The sequence below is a fragment of the Halichoerus grypus genome, chromosome 3 (assembly GCF_964656455.1).
Source record: "Halichoerus grypus chromosome 3, mHalGry1.hap1.1, whole genome shotgun sequence".
NCBI lineage: Eukaryota > Metazoa > Chordata > Mammalia > Carnivora > Phocidae > Halichoerus > Halichoerus grypus.
The window spans coordinates 121,375,408-121,390,665 of record NC_135714.1 but is presented as its reverse complement, the minus strand read 5'-3'; the positions used below and the strand labels follow the sequence as shown (position 1 = coordinate 121,390,665).

Sequence of the window (15,258 nt, the reverse complement as noted above, 5' to 3'; positions counted from 1 at the left end):
GGAAGAATCACACAACTGGCTTGTGTAACATGAGAAAAATACTGTTAGTGCAAAATCTTTGTTAGATGGGACTTTGTCTGAACAATTCAGTGTCTTCTTCCCTGTCATGAGGGAAGTAGTTAATAAGCAGTTATTGGAATGATTCTGTCAGAGGAGAAAAATGGCTTAGCCTCGGGTGGTGTCAGCACAGATACAGAAAAGGAGATTGGTTACAGAGATATTTGGGATGGCTTGGCAATTGTTTGGGTTTTGTGTGTTTGTTTGGAGTGAGAGGTAAAAATCCAGAGCTATCAAGAAAGACTCCCAAGTTTCTGTACAGCACACATGTGTATGGTGAAGCCATTCACTGTCCTTGGCTCAGAAATGCCAAGAGCATAAAGAATCTGGAAATGAGGGAGAGGGAGAGGAAGAAGGGGGGGGAGGAGAGAGGGGAAAAAAGAAGGGAAGAGGGAGGTGGGAAGATGAGGGGAGAGGAGAGAGAGAGAGAGAAGAGAGAGAAAGGGTGTAAGAGTGGGCAGGACAGGAGCCAAATCTGAAGGATATTTGTTTGCTATATCAAGTCCTGGCAGCTCATCCTGTAGACTATGGGGACTCACTGACAGGTTTTTGTCTGAGGATTAACAGGATCAGATTTGTATTTTGAACCACAGTGAAAAGAATCAAGAAGAGCAAACAGTTAGGCCATTATAATACTAATGGGGAGAGGAAATGGGTGACTATGGAGTTAGAGATTTTAAGAAAGCTTTTATAGAATTGAAATCTAACTGGTTGAATACTGAGGGAGACTAGGCAGGGTTGAGGGACTCTTAGTACTCTGGTTTATATAACTGGGTAAATGCACAGGTTGCTGGGAAAGAGAATACAGGATGGGGCGCCTGGGTGGCTCAGTCGTTAAGCGTCTGCCTTCGGCTCAGGTCATGATCCCAGGGTCCTGGGATCGAGCCCCGCATCGGGCTCCCTGCTCTGAGGGAAGCCTGCTTCGGCCTCTCCCACTCCCCCTGCTTGTGCTCCTGCTCTTGCTATTTCTCTCTCTGTGTCAAATATATAAATAAAATCTTTAAAAAAAAAAGAAAGAAAGAGAATACAGGAAATAAGCCATCGGTTTCCATTGCTTAGTTAATAAAGTCAATTGTATATATTCAATACGAAAATAAGTTTTGGGAAACAAGAAAATAATTTTGTTGAGTCTGCTTTTTTTTCCAATTAAAGAATCTTTTAAATGTTAGAACCAACAGGTTCTGTTCCCAACAGGGAATCTCAGAGATCACAAATTCCCCTATTTACTTTATTAATGAGAATACTCAGATCCAAAGATTAAATCACCTATACATATAAGAACAGAACCAGAGCTAGAAAATTAGACTTCAGTCCCTACTCTCAGGTTCTTCGTCCATACTTATTCACCCTCACGCAATTGGTAGATATTTAACACAAAACATAGGCTCGTAATAAATGAACAGTGTTAGTTCTAACTAATAATGTAAGTTATAGATGACCTTTCCAGAATTGATTTTGCTGCCCACCAGATAGAAATTTAAGGAAAAAAAAAAAAAAGTTGGTCCATTCAACTCTTTATGGGCTTTAATGAGAATATAATTTTAAGAGGAAATTACTTCACCTTTACAATTACAAAAAATACATGAATTGTTGTGGTAGTTAACACTATTTTAATCTGCCTAAAATTGTTCTGTATAGTAGTCAGTAAAAAAAAAAAAAATTTAGACATTGGTTCTCTGTATATAGCCCTACCAATATACCTCAGGAAAACCACTTATTTAGGAATCAAAATAATAAAAGAAAAAAGTAAACTTTTCAAGGATGATCGTAGATTCTATTCATAATAGTAAAATATTAGAAATATCTTGAATGATTGAATAAGCACTCTTTGCATCACTAGCATAGAGCACTATGTAGTCATTTCTATTAGTGTTTGGATTATGAGGTACGTAGAGATGTATATAAAAAAATGTACCTGCAAGAAAACATGAAATTATATATACACAGATGTCAATCTAAACACTGGTGAATGTTTTGGAAAGGATAGTAAGTTTATGTCAAGTGGTGCAGATAGATGCAGACAGCGCTCTAGTTTTTTTGGATACTTTTGTTTTCGATCTCTCTTCCTTTTTTAAAAAGATTTTATTTATTTATTTGAGAGAGAGAGAGCTTAAGAGAGAGATCACAAGCTGGGGTGGGGAGAGGTGGGAGAGGAGAAGCAGACTCCCTGCTGAGCAGGGAACCGGACTGAATCCCAGGACCCTGGGATCTTGACCTGAGCTGAAGGCAGATCCTTAACTGACTGAACCACTCAGGCACCCTCTCTTCCTTTTTATTTAGTTGTACAATAAGAGAAATGTCTTTGTAAAACCCTTTTTCTACTTCTCCTTCCAGCAAATATGGAGAACTAGGTGACCTGAAAAAAAATCTCCAACGACAAAATACATAGAAAGTTAGACGCCATGGGACATCCTTTGTCACAATGCCATGTGACATTGCTTGTAAATGAATGTCTGACCTCTCAAGAATGTAAGAGCCATAGTACTGAGTAGTTAGGAAGAAGCTCTGAAACTATGGCTATGCAAAGGATATTTAAATTTGCAAGGTCGGGCGCCTGGGTGGCTCAGTTGATTAAGCGACTGCCTTCGGCTCAGGTCATGATCCTGGAGTCCCGGGATCGAGTCCCACATCGGGCTCCCTGCTCAGCAGGGAGTCTGCCTCTCCCTCTCATGCTCTCTGTCTCTCATTCTCTCTCTCACAAATAAATACAATCTTAAAAAATAAATAAATAAATAAATAAATAAATAAATAAATTTGCAAGGTCTTGTGAGAAGAAGGATGAGGTTAAAAAAAAAGTTATTTATTCCCTGTTTCTTCCTCTCTGCTACCAGCCCTGGCTTGTGGCATTTAGAGGACAGGCATCATCATACTCATCCACCAGTTATCTTGCTGGGTCCCTCTGGCCTTTTGCTTTACTCACTGCATTCACCCAGTAGCAGTCATTAAATATTTGTTGAAAGCAATTTACTGTGAGATGATTTTCAGATTCTTTCTTTAGTCTAATCTGTGTTATAAAATAGAATCATACATCTTCTCTAATGAGCTTTGTTTTAATTAGAAGATGAGAATGTCTTCAATGATATTTTAATATTTATAGGCTGTACCTACCATTGTTACTAAATAAAAGATGTTTCCCGTGTTAGTTATTGTATTATAATTTTTCCAAATTTAAAGTAGGCCAAATCGTGTTCATGAGGTAGTATAACATAATTAAGAGTTCAAACTGTGTGATAATAAAGACCTGGGGATAAACTTTGGTTTTACCATCCATACTAGTTGTTTGATCCAGGAGAAGTTACTTAACCTACCCAAGCTTCAGCTTCCATATCTGTATGATGGAATAATATTTGTTCCTCAAAGTTTTGTCAAGATTAAATAAAATAATCTTTACAAAGCATTTAGCATAATGCTATTCCTGTATTATAGACTCAGTGATTATTGGCTATTATAATGAGAGAAAGAGATTTGGATTATTAGTGTAAATTCCATAGAAACCCCCATGAAAGTATCTTTAGGTTTAACAGAAAAAATTAAATGGTTCTTAAATATACTTTCTGATTCCCTGTATTCTTATCCTAGACTCATAATCACCAACACTATAATATCATATTCTGAAAACATTTGCTTACTTTTGCCCAGCTTTATTAAGGTATAATTGACAAATAAGAATTATATATATATAAGACATATAACATATATAATATATAATTGTTATGTATTATATTTGTGAAATTATTAATCTACCCATCATCTCACATGATTATTATTTTTCTTATATTTTTCTTTATCTTCATCTTTTCATCTTGTCTTCATCTTCATCTTTGTCTTCTTTTTTTTTTTTTTCCTGGTGAGAACACTTAAGATCTGTCCTCTTAGCAAATTTCAAATATACAATACAGCATTGTTAACTATTGTCATGGTGCTGTACATTAGATCTTCAGAACTTATACATCTTGCATAACCAAAACTTTGTACCCTTTGACTAACATCTCCCTATTTTCCCCTCCCCGCATCCCTGACAACCACCATTCAATGCTCTGCTTATGTACTGTAATTTGCATACACTGGGCCTGACCTATTTTAAGTGTATGATTCAGTGATTTTTAGTAAATTTACAGAGTTATGCAATCATCATAACATTCCAATGTTTAGGACATTTTCATCACCCCAAAAAGGCCCCTCATGATCGTTTACAGTCAAGGGACCTTTTACTTTGGCAGTGTATTTGGGAATGGTTTCTATTCTTGTACTTACTCTTACTCTATATTAGGCATGTGAATGGATAAGGTCCAGGATGGAGTTGAAAAGTTTTTGAGATGAGAGGGAATCAGGGGACGTGATTTGGGTATTACTCCATCACACCTTTGCAGAGTGAGCATGAAAATACCAGAAGCCATACTAGTCAGAAACAGAAGTGACCAACCCTTGGAAGTTAAAAAAGGAATCAGGACAAGTGAATTCAGGAATAAATGGAAATAGGCCATAGAAGGAAGTGAAATCACATTGGACTTTGTTTATTTAAAGGTCATATAATAGTGCCTGAAAATTTTTTAATAGGACAAGAACAGGGATAAGGAAAGATTGTAAATAGAAAAGAGATCTTAATGGTTAAGAAATTGCAGATAAGAACTTGCAAACTGAAAAGTGGGACAGTAGAAACCACTGTGATCAGAGACAATAGGTAGATTTCCTTTGAGGGTAGGTTGAGCTGAAATGAATTTTAGGACTTCTTCCCTCTTAGCATCTTCTGTCACAGTGCTAATAAATGGCAGAATCAAGTGTATTATTCAAAACACTGATTCTAAAATCTCTATAAAACCAATATTTTTTTTAAAAAAAGAGTTGATTCAAAGATAAACATTAATTTAAGCTTCTATCATATAACTAATTTAATTATATAAGTGAAATCCATACAAGGTAAACAAAACAAATACCATTTGCCTTTTAGTTCTTTTCTCTAAGCCATACTTCTTGCAAAAAATAGAAAGGATACAATGGGGGAAGCAGAGAGGTATGTTTTTACCTTCTACAATTTCATGAAGCACATTGTTAAACCCTGTGAAGCCAAAAGGGTATATTCAAGTGCACTAAGGTGTATATTTTCATTTATTATCCACATAGTTTTCTTCTCCGTTAGAACTGAGAGAATGTCTATCCCTCTCTCTGGATTCAAGAGATCGTTTTTTTACAAGTAGTGCTTGAGTTGGGAAAAAATAGTCCTTAGGTTTTTCTCTGGAGATTTAGTTCTGCCACAGAAGCAGAGGCACATTATTCTTTGTCATTTTTTTCTGTGTTCCTCAAACCTAATCCTCTTCTGCCTGTGCCTCCTCCCTGATCTTTTCCTTCCCTTTTCCCTCCTTGCCTCTTCTTCATTTCTAATCTATATTCTTCCATGACTCTACATACCAAAATAATGGCTTAGTTGGGCAAATGGGTTAAGGGGTGGAGGTTATGGTGGTGTGGGGGAGGAAAGGCTCAGAGAAGTGGCAGAGCAAGTCCCAGGATCTGGGTGTGAGCAGGAAACTAAGGAAGAATTGCTTTATTTCTCTCTCCTCGCCTGCCCCCTGCCTCCTTCAACCCTAAGCTAAGTCAAGGATTTCAATGTCTTAGAGTAAAGGATAGAGATGGGAAGACCAGTTTGTGGGGTAGAAGATGATGGTGGCTTGCACCAGGGTTGTTGCAGTGAGTGTGGAAATAAATGGTTGAAATCTGCTTAGGTTTTGAAGGAAAAGGCAGAATTTTCTGGGGGAGAAAATGGACAAAGGTAAAAGAGGAAGAGAAGAGACATACACCACATCAAACAGACCTGCCATGAACTGAGATGGGAAAGTGTACAGAAGGAGCTGGTTGTGAGGAGCAGATAGGGAGCTCAGTTTGGGACATGATAAATTGGAGCTGTGAAGAGGAGAGCTTTTGTTTTTAATTAGAGTTCAGGGAAAAGGTCTAGGCTAGAGATCTGAATTTGGGAATCATCACAACTGAAGTATTTAAACCAGAAGATTAAATGAAATTACTTGGGAAGGGCATGGAGACTAAAAAAAGGAAGTGCCCCAAGGAGTGGGTTTTGGAAGGTGCCAACACTAGAGGATGGGGAGATAAGGAGGACCAGCCGGAAGCAACTGATTTGGAATAACCACACAGGAACATACGGTCATTGTTTTAGTTGTATTTTGGTTAGCAATTAGAGTAAATGAATACGAATCTTATTTCACTATGTGCTTTATTTTTCTTTACAACTTGAGAATATGACACCTCTGGTAACAACATGCACATGCCCCTGTGAGTTATGGGTATGTGTGTGTGTTGTGCCTGTTTTCTAATTAAACTGATACATAATTAAATAGATATATATTTTAGTATATATATATATATATATATACACACACATACATACATACATACAGATATACACTTTAATTCACTGTTTCATCAGTAGAAAAATGTTACAAAATTAATTTCAATTTTCATGGTCCATGATTTGCTATATTATTGACATCCTATAAAATATTTTTTGTCCAAGCAAATACTTTGTCTTTCTTCTGGTTTTGTCTGATTGATAGTTAATTCAAGTGTTTGGATTCAGTTTAAATTTCAGACCACTATAAAATAGAGTTTAGCTATATTCTTTTTTATCTCAATAATTAAATTATACTCATAACTTACCATTTAAAGTAAGGCACCGAATAGGTAAAGGAAATTTATGTACTTTTAAAATTATTTTGTGGGTGGCGATATTTTTTTTTTCCACACCATACTACTTCATCCTGGACATCAACATTGGTTTTTATTGTGGAAAATGAATCTTTCTACCTCACAAGGTAAGACGCTCGTCGTTAAATGACCTAACGGGGAGAACCAGTGCCCGCTATGTAACTTTGCTCCAATGGAGACTGACTTAAGAGCAGGGGCGGGAGTTATAGGAGTGTCCCGTGATGGAGATTGGGGAAGGAGAAGAAGAGGAAAGGGAGTATGCTGGGAGGGAAAAGATGAAAAGTTGATGAAAATAGGGAGGGGAGGCAGCACTGATAATGAGAAGGGATGCAAAACAACCTGTGCTAGATATAAAGATGGAGTACAAAGCTAGCCTTGTAAAGGATATCATGGAAATAAGAGTAACCGAGGAACAAGGAACTTGAAAGTTAGAATGAGAAAAAGGACCTTTATCAGCGTCATTGCTAGCAAGATCAAGGGTTTAGAGGGGATTCACAGCCAAAACAAGGGCAGCAGGTGTCTCTAAAAGTGCTCAGCTGTGCCTGTGCATCAGCTGGATTTCCTGAGGTGGCTGCTACAGATGCTACAACCCACTGATGCCAGGGAATCTGCATCTTTTAAACAAACACCCAGGCCCTCTCCTCATCCCCAAGTGAATCGTATGCCTGCTAAAATTTGAGGACCACTGAAATAATAGGGAAAGTAATAGGGAAAGAACACCTAAGAAATAAATCTTGAAAATGTATGTAGTAGACTCAAATGGAGAGGAGAGTCTAAAGGAATTTGCAGAATTAGAAATATGTAGGAAAAAATAATGAAAGTAGGGGTGCCTGAGTGGCTCAGTCTGTTGAGCGTCCGACTCTTGGCTTTTGCTCAGGTCATGATCTCGGGGTCCTGGGATGGGGGGATCAAGCCCCACGTGGGGCTACATGCTCAGTGCAGTTTGCTTGGAATTCTTTCCTCCTCCCTCTCCACCCCCCGCCCCTACTCCCTGCTCTTGTGCCTTGACGCGCTCTCTCTCAAATAAATTAATAAATAAAATCTTTAAAAAAAAAATAATAATGAAAGTAGGTAATGTTCAGGAATAAAGTAACAATGAAATGCCAGGGAAGTATGAGATGAGTAAAGAAGGAAGGCAATGGTGACAGGAGTCAAAAGAATGCATGGGATTGAATTATGAGAGGGCAGGCATGACACCCTCAAAGAGGACAGTTATGGGAAGAGAAAGATGGAAGACCACACATGGCCTCCAGAACTCTGCTTTCCAAGAGCTAAGCCGTGGAAGGCCTGTCAGTACCCAGAAGTTGACAGAAGAAAGCAAATTATGACAGAAGAGATCAGTGGAAAGGGACCACCAAGCAGCTACTGCACGTTGCTTTCTATGTTGGGTCTGTAGTTAAGTCTCTCTCTGCTGTCAGAGGTGCTGGGTATCAAATATCATCCCCACCCCCACGACCCACCAATATCTTTAGATAATCACTTTCTTTGCAAAAATAACACGGAGTTGTTTCATTTCCTAATCCACTGTGGTGGATTGAACTTTGTATCGGGTCTGAGTACAGATGAGTAAGGGAAGACATCACAGGTGGTGATTTTATTGTTAGAGGCCTTAGCACACTCCGCATGAGATCAGATGAACCAGAAAAAGTTATAGATAACTGGCAGGGACAAATGTTTTCTTTCTCCTCCTCACCATTGTTCTTTGTTCATTTGCTTTAATTTGCATTGAAATATATATAATAAGTAGTTAAGGTATGTTTTATTTTTAGGCTCCCACTTCTGAAATGTAAAAGTCTGTAAGTACAGAATTAAGAGCAAATTCTCCTAAGTGTCACACACTAGCGACATGTTTCTTAGCCTTCACAAACCTGTATCCCTCATCAGCTTCTTGCCCTAGCTTCTGAATAGTCCAAGCAACCAAGGGTTTTTCTTTTAATCATTGCGATAAATAAATACATAAATAAAATTATGGGAATATTCATTATATGTTTACAAGAAAGAGTGTTGTCTTCCTAAAGAAACTTGTACTTTCCCCTAAAAGTCATTAGTGTAAATGGAAGGGGAGGAGGAGTGCTCCCTGGATGTTAGTTTTTCTCATTGGATTCTAATATTTCTAAATAAGAAATGGAATTATGGGAATTTTAGTAATTTAACTGGTAAGTGTAGAGAAAATAATAAATACTCAACACAGAGTACAAGATATATGAAAAATGCTGTGACAGTTGGATGCAAAGAGATGTAGGCAAGTGCTGCACCAACCAAGTGAACTTCGCTCTTCTTTCACTTTGGCTGGTATTTTGCTGGTTTATTCCTTTCCCTGCTGAAATGCTTCCTTTGTCTTTCCTAATCCAAAGATTCCTTCATTCCATGGAATCCTTACCCCCATAGTATGCTTGACCAATTCTTAGATGATGATTATAAAAGTCAGTAATTCTTCAATTAGTAATCAATTTTACATTTTTTTCCAAGTGAAATGAGAAAGCACTAGGAACAAAATGGGTAATGATAAAATAGCATAATGAAATTTTTATGCTATAAATATTCTCGTTCTATCCAATAAAATTCTCCTTATGCCCACTTGGCATTAATATATTTCCTCCCCATTTCTCAGCTATTAAAATTTACTCACTCTGCCCTACCTATCATGGGGGAAAATATAGGTAGTATTTATTGAATGCTTGCTCTGTGTTAGTCACTATTGTAGGCATTTCACATGAATTATGACCAATCTTACCCACCTCTTAGAATTCTTGTATATTTATTCCTAATTTCCTGTGGAGGAAACTGAAGCCTACTAAGGTCACCCAGCTAGCAGGTGGCAGAGCCAGGATTAATATTCAAATTAGCCTGAATATAAAAGCTCATACTTTTCTTTTCACTCTGTACTAATGTGACTTCAAGTTTATTAGTAATTAACAATAATTTTATTTTGAATACTAATACCTGACATATGTAATTATAAAGAATCTTCCTTGTGGTTGAGCAAAACTCGATGTATTTCACTTTTAAAATCTTTAAAAAATATCTTGGTCTTAAAAAATATCTTGGTCATTTTACTTAAAAAACTCTTAGGACATCATATAAACCTCTTAGAATAGTTCTTTTCTGTTCAAAAGGAAGTCATGCTATTTGGAGTTCTGTTTCTCATTTGCCATCTGGTACTAAGGGCTGCAAATTCTTTCTGCTTTTTTGTGTAACTTGCCTTTATCTTTGTTGTTCCAGTACTGGATACCAGTTTATTTACTATTCACCTGAAAACACAGCCAAAGCAAAAGAAGTTCTCAGCAACATCAATCAACTACAACCTCTGATAGCAACCCATGCAGACCTACTGCTTAATTCTGCAAGCCAGCATTCTCCAGACAGCTTGAAGAATTCTTTAAAGATGCTTTCAGAAAAAGTAAGATCCAAATCACCACTACAGTGGGGAAAATGAAATACCCAAATCCCCATTGGTGTTGCTTTCTGCATACATTGCCTTTCATAGCATCTGGAAATGTAAAATAGACTAAGTTAAAAAGTAAGCTTCAAAGTATTGCCACAAGATCAAAATGAATAGGCCTCATTCTCTTTTCAAATCTTACTGAGCATTAATTTTTTTTTAAGTAGGAAATGACACCTATTATTGGCTAAGGTATATTTTCTCTTTTTCTTGACATCTTTCATTCTCTTTGGTTCATGGCCTTATTAAAAGAGTTAAATTAGATTTTGAAAATTACTTTATTTTCCTCTGGTGATCAACTAATTTTTACGCATATGAAGCTATACATTTGAATTAGGAATGTCACTTCATTTGAAAGCACAACTTTGATGTGGATTCTTATCAGTAGCATGGGGTAATTCCTCTGCCTCAGTTTGCTTTCTGCAACCTTATCTACTGGGAGAAGGTTTTAAGAAAATTTAAAAATATTAGCTATTGTTTGAAATGTAGTGGGACCTAAGCCTTAATTTTTTCAAAGGTGCCTTGCATCTGTCTATGCAAAGAGGAAATGTAGTCTGGCATGGGGTAAACACTCAACATCAGCTTCCATAGCTAATTAAGGCAGCTGAAAGATTCAGAGAGAGCCAAGATAGAAAAGATAAGTTGCAGCTTGAGTTTAAATATAAAATCAGGTGTCCTGGAGTCCAATTCCAATACACTTATCCTTAACCTTTGCATTCTGAGGACATCTCGCAGTTTATTATGAGATAGTTCCAATAAATATGACCTTGAAGAAACTGAGCAAAAAAAAAAAATTCTCATTATATCATTTTAGAATAAAATAACTGTAGTTTGTCATGTCCCTAATGAACAGATTCATGAGAATTTGGGTATTATATATTTATATATGTTTGACTCATATATGTTAATTTATAATGTTAAAACCTGGCACTTACTGAAATTTTAATGTACATTATCGTATATTTTTCTTACAGAAAAAAACTAATACCTATTTTCATTAAAAATTAGCTAATATTGGGGCACCTGGGTGGCTCAGATGCTTAAGCATCTGCCTTTGGCTCAGGTCATGATCCCGGGGTCCTGGAATCGAGCCCCGCATCAGGGCTCCTGGCTCAGCGGAGAGCCTGCTTCTCCCTTTCCCTCTGCCTCTCTCCCTGCTCATGCTCTCTCTCTCTGTATCACTATGTCTTAAATTAATAAGTAAAATCTTAAAAAAAATTAGCTAATATCTATTCAGAAAGGTCAACTGAATTGTCTCATAAATTAAAAAGTGAAAAATGACAACCTAAGACTTCCAGTTCAGAATGCAACATTCTTTCCATGACTTAACAGGTACTTCCATCATGAAATGGAAAGAAAAAAATTGACCCACATTTCACAGATACCCTACTTTGCCAAGTATTGTGCTTTATGACTTACATGATTTCATTTAATCTTCAAATTTAATTTTTAAATTGTATGTACCTATTATCTCCATCTCACAAAGGAAAATGATTGAAGCTCAGAGAAGTTAAAAAAAAGATTTGTGAAATCATGCAGCTAGAGTCAAACCTAAGGTTCAAACAAAACTGGGGTTCAAACCCAGATCTGGTTGACTCTGGGATGGAAAATCTTTCTCGTATCCTCTTTGTAATATATGTGTTTTGACATTTCCTTTTTAAAAATTTTTTAACATCTTTTTGTTAGACATACTCCTCAGTAATGCTTCAGTATCCTAATAGTCAATAAATATGTCTAATAGTCAATAAATATGTCTAATAGTCAATAAATATGTCTAATAGTCAATAAATATGTCATGGCTAGAAAAAAGGGGGGAAAAGAGGAGAGTGTTGCATATAGTAAAATAATATAATTTCATTTTGGTTGATTTCTTTTTTGGATTTGTAGATGATGTGAGTTTTTTCTGGGTTCACCTAAGCAGAAAATCTTAGCAAACAGCACATCACTGCAGTGATTACAGAGCAGTGCTTATATTCTTCCCGTGCATTGGGCAGGGGTTTGTCCTTTCATACATCATTTACAACTTGCTGCAGTGATTGGGGTGGGGGATGGGACAGGGTGTGAATTTTCTCCTGTAATTCAGTATTGCTCCAAATTTTTCCCCTATGTTTTTCTACTAAGTAGACGAACTTCATCTACTAATAAATCTGTCAGTCCTTGAAATCAGGGGGATCTTTTTGAAGTTAAGTTTGCAAGCCATGCATTATTTTAAGAATTCTGTCTGGAATTTCAAAGAATTATCTAAGTTAACAGAGTTTTGCATAATCTATGAAGATGGCTAATAGTTTAGGGTTTAAAATAATGTGTGATCCATGAACTTGGTATAAAAGATAAATATTCTTAGGGGCATCTTAAATTTTATTATAATTTAATATTACAAAGATGTAGCTTAAAATATTTTGGATTTTTGTTGTTGTTGTTTTAAGATTTTATTTCTAAGTAATCTCTATACCCAATGTGGGGCTCAGACTTAACAACTGCAAGATCAAGAGTTGCATGCTGTAGTGACTGAGCCAGCCAGGCTCCTCTAAGACATTTTGTCTTTAAGATCGGGGCCTTTCACACTGTGGGTTAGAGCATAAAAATCCTTTTTTTGTTGATAGCCCTCTTGTTTCTTTTATTGAGTCTGAACTGGTTTGTTTAGAAAATAAATACTTTGGTTATTTTCTTTGGAGCTCATTCATATAGCATATTCAATACATAATGGGGATTATCTGTGTTCATACTTACCAAGGAAACTCCATAGTCAAGTATGGGAGAGTTCTCTGCACTAAGCTGGGGAGGCTGGGGAGGGCTGAGGGCAGCCCATGTGTAGTGTAGAGGAGGCATTCAGTTATTTTGTAATGAGATGGCATCTCTCCTCTTAGGTAACATGTTGCATCTGGAGATGATAGCAATGGACAAATTATCAGATCAATATATACTCAGAGTCTGGGGGTGGAAAGCAAAGGACAACAGAGACAACTGCATATTCAGAGAATCTCAGAGCAACAATATTTGTAGATCCAAGGTCAATTCATGCCATCTCTACTGTTATTGATAACCAAGCCATAAGACTAAGGCTCCCCAGCAAAATTCCATCCCTCTAAACATCTACTCGTGGAAACAAACAAATACAATTTATGAAAAGTAAAATATTTACTGAGTTCATACTAATTATCAGGTGCAGTTTCTGACACTAGGTGCCGAAAATGGAATAAGACACAGGTCTTTCCTTGTCTTCCCAAGAGATTCAAGGTTCTTGATGGTAATGCTTATTTATGATGCTAATGATGATGACAATAATAGCTAGCATTTATTGGAGGTTTAATAACTATGAGTGAGGTGTTATTATAACTTTCCACAAGTCCATGAATTTTCAACATTTAATCTTTTTAATCCTATGAAGTAGGTACTGTTAATAGCCTTATTTTATACAGTAGGGGAAACTGAGGTTCAAAAATATATATAATGTACCCCAAATCACACACCTTGTGAGTCTAGCTCCAAATGCTGTGAACTTAGCTACTATACAATATGGTCAAATGTTCCATGAGTTCCATGATGGACACTTGCATATGCAATGAAGGAAACAAGTAGGGATGTGGGGGTGAGAGTGGGGAGAATAAAACTGAAATTCCATAAGAATAAAATTTTTTTTAATAATATTTTCATGTCCTAATGTGCACAAACTCAATTAAATTGTTCTAATTTTTTAATTATTAGTATACCTTCTGATGAATGACTGGGTTTGTTGCATATTAATTCATGAAAATAATAAAGAAATTATTTAATCTTTTAGGGTCATAACAAAAGACAGACTGAGTTTATATGAATAGCTTGAAGAGAGAAGACAAAGGATAGGCCAAATTTTTAACGTAAGATCTGAAAGGTTAATAATAGGATGGGATAAAAATATATTTTCCTTTCCGCTAGACTGAAAGTATGCAATACTATGAAAAAGAAAAGGGAGAAAAAAGTAATGTGATGAAATTCAAACTAAAAAAATAAGGACCTAAGTATAGACCGGTGTATGGTATTTATCTCTCATAGCTTAGATATCACATTCTCTACTTCACAGAGATTGATAAATCTTGTTTAGAAAATCATTATTATTGCTCATCAAAAAGCAATATCAAGCACTTAATTGTGTGTGGTATTGCACTAGATGCTATATGATAAATACTAAATAGAAATGGCCCTTAACTTTTACAACCTAAAATTTAAAAGAATGGGGTGTGTCACATTATGACAATTGTTAAATGGTAACAATAACATAAGGATTTTGTTACAAATATTAGAGGCTATGCTCACAATATATTTGACAAAATCTCACAACTTCTAATTCCTAGTATCCTTTAACCTTAACATAATATACTGAAACATCCTATTGTATTCAAAAAAAGAAAACAAAACACTTTATTCTAACATTTAGCTCAGGGTTTTCTTAAGAAATGTGCTGCGTTTTTTTTTTTTTTTTTTTTAATGGCAATGCCAGGAAGCCAGTATACTAAGAAGTTGAAGATACACATAATATATTGATTATGTTGATCACTTGGCTACTGCAAAGGAATTCTTACTTTTATTTACTTCAACTACCCTATCTCAGTTCCAAACTAAACAGAAGAACTTAACGAGTAGAGGTTCTTTTGTTTATTTATACTTGGTGAAAGTATATATAAATGTATATAAATATGTAAATGAAAATGAAACTTTGTGATAGTATTTCTACTTCTTTTTATACTCCTCTTTAAATGGTAAGCATTTAATTGGTGAAATAAGCATATATCAAGCAAAAATGAAGCAGAAAAATATGACCCATAACTAGAAGAAAGATCAAGCAACAGAAACAGACCCAGAAACAACAGAGATAATGAAATTAGCAAATAAGGACCTTACAACAGCAATTATAAATATGCTCCGTATATTTAGGGAAGCAGAGAAACACATACACAGGATAAGGGGGAAATGGAAAGCTAAAAAGAATAACATAGAAATGAGAGAATTATGAAATATAATTTCTGAAATAAAAATATGTACTAGGTGGACTTAGCAGATTGGTCACTTGA

The 15,258-nt window shown here is 36.0% G+C and overlaps 1 protein-coding gene across 6 annotated transcripts in view; it reads left to right on the top strand.

Annotated features, from left to right (window-relative positions):
- The window catches only part of INPP4B (inositol polyphosphate-4-phosphatase type II B), an 802,990-nt gene that overhangs the window by 657,629 nt on the left and 130,103 nt on the right, over positions 1-15,258 (top strand). For all 6 annotated transcript variants that reach the window (XM_078069264.1, XM_078069263.1, XM_078069261.1 and 3 more), the window contains one exon: positions 9,991-10,168. In XM_078069264.1, the coding sequence (XP_077925390.1) occupies positions 9,991-10,168 (178 nt within the window). The remainder of the gene's footprint in view (positions 1-9,990; positions 10,169-15,258) is intronic.